The 6000-nt window shown below is 41.5% G+C and overlaps 1 protein-coding gene across 1 annotated transcript in view; it reads left to right on the top strand.

Moving 5' to 3' along the window:
- The first annotated feature begins 3022 nt into the window (after positions 1 to 3022).
- ccm2 (CCM2 scaffold protein) overlaps positions 3023 to 6000 on the top strand; it is a 136241-nt gene continuing 133263 nt past the window's right edge. The window contains exon 1 of the mRNA XM_039749457.1: positions 3023 to 3207. Coding sequence (XP_039605391.1) covers positions 3178 to 3207 — 30 coding nt within the window. The 5' untranslated portion in view covers positions 3023 to 3177. The remainder of the gene's footprint in view (positions 3208 to 6000) is intronic.

Genomic DNA, 6000 nt, shown 5'->3' with positions numbered 1-6000 from the left:
CTGAATCCAATTATGAACATCTGGGATGTTATGTACGGTAGTGGTGCATCCGACACTACCAAGTAGTGCCACAAACTGCCAATGAGCTCACCGATGCCCTAATTCAGGTCTGGGAGGTGATCCTCCAGGACTCCATCTATCTTATCAAGAGCATGGCGAGACATTGTCAGGAGTGGATACAGGCACGTGGGGGCCACACACACTACTGAGTCATATTGGGGTCTGCCGTCATGAAACTCGCACAAGTTGGATCAGCTTGGGATTTCAATTTTTGACTTTGATTTTCAGTGTGATGTTGAATCAGCCCTCAGTGGGTTGGTGATTTTTGTTTTCATTGACCGTTGTGACATCGTTTGTTCGAATTACACAGTGTTACTCAGTGAGAGAAGCCAACGGGAAGGATTACAGTATGCAAGCTTTTGAAGCAACTCAGGCCCCTTCTTCAGCCAAGAAAAGCTTGCAAATTGTACTCTTACTAGTCAACCAATAAAAGGTGTCATTTTGCTTAACTTCTCACTGCATTCGTAATGTCTGACATCGTACAACACCCTAGTACTACAGACAGTGTCACTCAGTAAAGATTTTCTACTTGAAGATTTCATTCATCAAGATCTGATGTGAGATTTAAGTGTTCCATTAATTTTTTGGAACAGTTTGAGTTTACTGGCAGGTCTAACTGGCCCAGTATGACTATGCATTGTTACGTGACCGCACCCTGCACTTGCCTGTCTTCATGTTCCTCTACCAAGACAGGACTGTCCTTCCAACACATTGGCCAAGAGTCCTGTCTTCAGTTCAGAAGCACGGCCTCATATGGTTGTGGGCTGCTTTTGTTTTACTGGATCGATTTAACAATATTATAGCACAAAATGCATGCATGACTGGATGGCTCGATGTGAATTATGTGATGTGAGTATCGAGTGATTTTCTCATGGACATTTTCATATTGTTTGCTTTTGTCCAGCATTGGTCACCATCTGTTTCCATTAAAGCATAAACTTTGATAGCTCCGTTTGGCATGAAAATATGAAATATTTTTCTAGGCCATTACTACAAACCACGTGGGGCAAGAAACATTTAAAAAAATATAATTTCTTGGTGGAATATTCCTTTAAGGTCCAACAGGAAAGAAAATACAAAAGCTTAGTAACAGAAAATTCAGACTGTTGAGAAAGATGAAGGTAGAGTCCATGTGATTTTTTTTATCCCAATTATTATGTGTGTTTTATGTTTTGGAAAACAGTAATCTTAACAAATACCTTATTAGCTTTCCACCACAAATGCAAAGTAAAGTAATCCACCTTGATAAAAAAGACAAGTCTCTGTGTGCCTTTTTTGTGAGTCTGTCCTGTTGCTACGTCTCAGCTTCCCAACAGATGGCTCATCACAAACATTAGCATTGCTTTTATGAATCCTGTACCAAATGGCATATAACAGAAACATAGCGAATGGATGGACACACTGCACTGCAAACGTTAGTGCTGAATACGTCCAACAGAGAATAACTGCTGGACGGACAGAAATCAGGTTACCCATCTCAGTAAAAAAGACAAGTGTCTGTGTGTGCATCCGGTTGCTATGGCTCAGTTATTCCAACAGATGGTGCATCACAAATATTTGTAATAACAAAATGTCATTTTCTAACCCACTTAATCCAGACCAGGGTCGTGTTTGGGTGCTGTAGCCTAACCCAGCTAACATAGGGCACAAGGCAGGAAGAAACACTGGGCCAGTCCATCGCAGATTAATATAATGCATTACTACAAATATTTGTGAAGCGCCATCTGTTGAAAAGACAAATGCAGTGCATTTTATTACCACATGTAGTGCAAAATACATTCCATTAGATGACAAACATTTAACACTTTGGGCAAAGTTGATAATTTAGATTTCAACCCGTCTTAGATGGGTAGCACAGCAAGTTCACACATAATCCAATTAACTGTCATAATACGAGGGACATTCAAAAAGTTTCTGCACTTTTATATTTTCGTTGGAAACGGTGAAGACAAAAACATTTTTTGCTGATGACAAAGGAGGTGATTATGTAGAAAAGTGATGTAATTTGTTTAATAAATAGAGTTAAGAAAAACTTTTTGAACGTCCTTTGTACTTTAAAATGACGACAGAAAGCTAAGCAAATCTGCTAAATGATTAAAAAGAATTAAACAGGTGTGGTCACTAGGAGGCATTGCAGTCCCCAAACCCCAGACACAATTGCACCACCTCCAGTCCTGGGTTCAAATCGATGTTCCTTATTACACAAAATACCTTTCTACAGGTCTCACAATAACCAACGCTTTTCTTTTCTTCACTCCTTCCTTCAGTCCTCTAGGCGAGCATTGTTTTCTTCCACCCAACTCTGACTACCCAAGTGAGATGATGAGGCTCCTTTACAGCCGAATTTGGAAGTACTTCTGGTGCCACCACATCGCCCAAAGTAAACACTTCTAGGCGAGTTGGAAGCTTCCCAGAGTAGGGACAGCCATTCCCTACAGGTCACACTGGCGGCACCCATGGAACCCAGCCTGGCAGTCCAACAGGACAAGTATGCCCTGCGGGTACATGCATGGGTGCATCATTCCTGGGGCACTGGCACCTAGCTCATCAGGGGAGCATACTGTTTTGAAAGGCTGTCTCCCAGGGTCCTTCTGTTATACTAGTGTCCTGGACAAGTAAGGACCTTATGTCCAACCACACCGGGATACCTATCCTTCCACGCAGGCAGCCTCATGGTTGAAACAAGGAACGGGGTACATACCAGCCTGGAACCCTTATAGTCCCATCCCTGCCGTATTTAATTCGTTATAAGCACGTACACAAATTGACAAAACTAAGCAATACTGCAGAGGTTGACTTTTCCTTTTATTTTCTGGAAGAGAAAAATAAACACTTCAGCTGGGCACCAGACAGCCCAGTTTGTCCAAGCTGCACACGTTAATTCTTCGCAAGCTCGCGCAGGGACTGGCCTCTCACTCTCTGCCTCGCTCCGCCTCCTAGACTAAAAAGAGCATGCGCAAATCATATCCCCCCACCCAAGATGGCGACTGAGTTGAAAAGTTGAAACCGTGTCAGGCTGTTTCTCGCGGGATTGACCGGGTGCTGCGCAGCTCATGGCCGCGTCGGCGATGCCTGGGCTGAAAGAAACGGGACCATGAAGAGACACAACACCTAGAAATGGAGGAAGATGCGAAAAAAGCAAAAAAGGTTAGTGCTACCCCTTCGGCTCGTTGTTGCAGATTCCAGTAAAACTGGGTGCCGCACTTCGGTAGGGGATAAGAATTCTTGCTGCTGCCGAGAAGTTTCAGAGAAAGAGAGTCGTTTGGGGTCTCTTCGTTTTAGAGCACCCACTGATACTTCGTCTCGGCTTACTTACTTGAAACTCCGTTGCAGTGCTAAAGAAGAGTAAATATGGAGTAAATGGTCTTCTTGGAATTATAGCGGCCCACCGAGTTGTTCGAGGACCACCTACAGTGTCTGCTAGGCGTGTACGAGATGCTTGTTGCCTGTCACGTTTTGCTGACCCCCGCCTTCTTCCCTCAAGTTCAGCACCACTAATTATGAAGCGAACACATAGGCGGTCGAACCTGATTTGAAAGCAAGCCAAGAAAGCCAGAGTTTACGGATCCGGTATGCGTTTGATGTCTGTGCATGAGTTAACTTTCGGAGGAGCTGGTCTGCAGGTTTAGGTTCAAAGTGGGTGTGGAGCCGGTGAACAGTACAATTACATTTGGAAAAGGAGCCGAGCAGCAATCGCAGGCTACAGATTTCTGTAACCAATTCTAAAAACAGCCGTGCATCTCTCGGACTACTGGCAACTCCCATTTTCAGTACAAGTTTGTGGCAGTTTAGGTGGGCAAGCTAATACTGTTATACCGTTCAAGTCAAAATTCCAATTGAGTTTTATTTGTCACATAGACGTTAAGCACTTTGAGCTACATTACTTGTATGAAAACGTGCTATATAAATAAATGTTGTTTTACTTACTGTACAATAAATAGTGAAATACTTGGATGCAAAGCTCCAATGACCGCTCATCTAAGAAGGATGTAACTGTAATAAAGTTCATGGCAATAGCTATCAGTAAAATCGTTAATAGACTTATAAACTATAGATAGATATATCCAACAAACAATTTTTTTCCAAATTTTATCCAACCCATAGGGAGATTTGACTTTTTAAGGGAACTCTTTAAATAAATAAAGCGATATAAGACAGAGAGATACAGGCAGTAGCCTCTTATAGAAGCTCTGTTATTTCTCATTGTTTTTCTTTAAAGCACTTTGAGCTACATTTTTTTGTATGAATATGTGCTATATAAATAAATGTTGATTGATTGATTATGAAACTATTTACTTAAAGAGCTTCTGTAAAAATCTGACTTTCACAATTGGGACAAATATCTATCTATCAATACATCCATCGGTGCCTTTCTCAAATATCTGTCTATCTTACCTGTGCCTTTCACAAGTGTCTGTCTGTCTATCTATTGTATACATGTAGTGCCTTTCATAACTATCTGTTATATAGTGTCTCTCACATCTACAGTACATACCCTACCTGTCTGTCTATTTTTCATATAGTGCCTTTCATAACTATCTGTTATATAGTACCTTTTATCTATTATATAGTGTTTCTCACATATACCTACCTATCTAATTGTCTTTCATATAGTGCCTTTAAAATCTATCTAAATGTGTGTGTATATATACATACAGTATAATATACAATTATACAGGGGTGGGGAAAAGTAGGTTTACAGTTCATATGGAAGAACACATGCAGGTTATGATTATTTCAGTAGCTTTATTACCTTTATTAACTCAAAAGAATGTCACACTGGTACAGTGCACTTAGGCACAGTACAATCTCATAAGTGCTCAAATTCACTGCCTTGCATGCTCACAACTGTAAACCTACTTTTGCCCACCCCATTATATGTACAGTTAGGTCCATAAATATTAGAACCTCGATTCCCTACGCGTGCAGGAGTAGTGAAGAGTATACAACCTCTAAAATGGCACTGACATCTGGCGAGGGACCAAAGCGAATGTGAAAAGTAAAATACTTGGTGGATGTTTTATGTCATTTTGCTGACCTGTTGGACTCTGATCTGGAAATGGATATCAAAAACGAAAGTGAGGTACCACTGCGGTGGGCTGGCGCCCTGCCCGGGGTTTGTTTGTTTGTTTCCTGCCTTGTGCCCTGTGTTGGCTGGGATTGGCTCCAGCAGACCCCCCGTGACCCTGTAGTTAGGATATAGCAGGTTGGATAATGGATGGATGGATGGACATATACATACATGCGGCAACATACAGTTAGGTCCATAAATATTCGGACAGAGACAACTTTTTTCTAATTTTGGCTCTGTACATTACTACAATGAATTTTAAATGAAACGACTCCGATGCAGTTGAAGTGCAGACTTTCAGCTTTAATTCAGTGGGTTGAGCAAAACGATGGCATAAAAATGTGAGGCAACTAAAGCATTTTTTAACACAATCCCTTCATTTCAGGGGCTCAAAAGTAATTGGACAAATTAAATAACTGGAAATAAAATGTTCATTTCTAATACTTGGTTGAAAACCCTTTGCTGGCAATGCCAGCCTGAAGTCTTGAACTCCTGGACATCACCAGATGCTGGGTTTCCTCCTTTTTAATGCTCTGCCAGGCCTTTACTTTCAGTTGCTGTTTGTTTGTGGGCCTTTCTGTCTGAAGTTTAGTCTTCAACAAGTGAAATGCCTGCTCAGTTGGGTTAAGATCAGGTGACTGACTTGGCCATTCAAGAATTTTCCACTTCTTTGCTTTAATAAACTCCTGGGTTGCTTTGGCTGTATGTTTTGGGTCATTGTCCATCTGTATCATGAAACGCCCGCCGCCCAATCAATTTGACTGCATTTAGCTGGATTTGAGCAGACAGTATGTCTCTGAACACCTCAGAATTCATTCGGCTGCTTCTGTCCTGTGTCACATCATCAATAAACACTAGTGTCCCAGTGC

Source organism: Polypterus senegalus, chromosome 3 (genome assembly GCF_016835505.1).
Source record: "Polypterus senegalus isolate Bchr_013 chromosome 3, ASM1683550v1, whole genome shotgun sequence".
In the NCBI taxonomy this organism is placed as follows: Eukaryota; Metazoa; Chordata; class Cladistia; order Polypteriformes; family Polypteridae; genus Polypterus; species Polypterus senegalus.
This window is presented reverse-complemented; position numbering and strand designations above follow the sequence as displayed.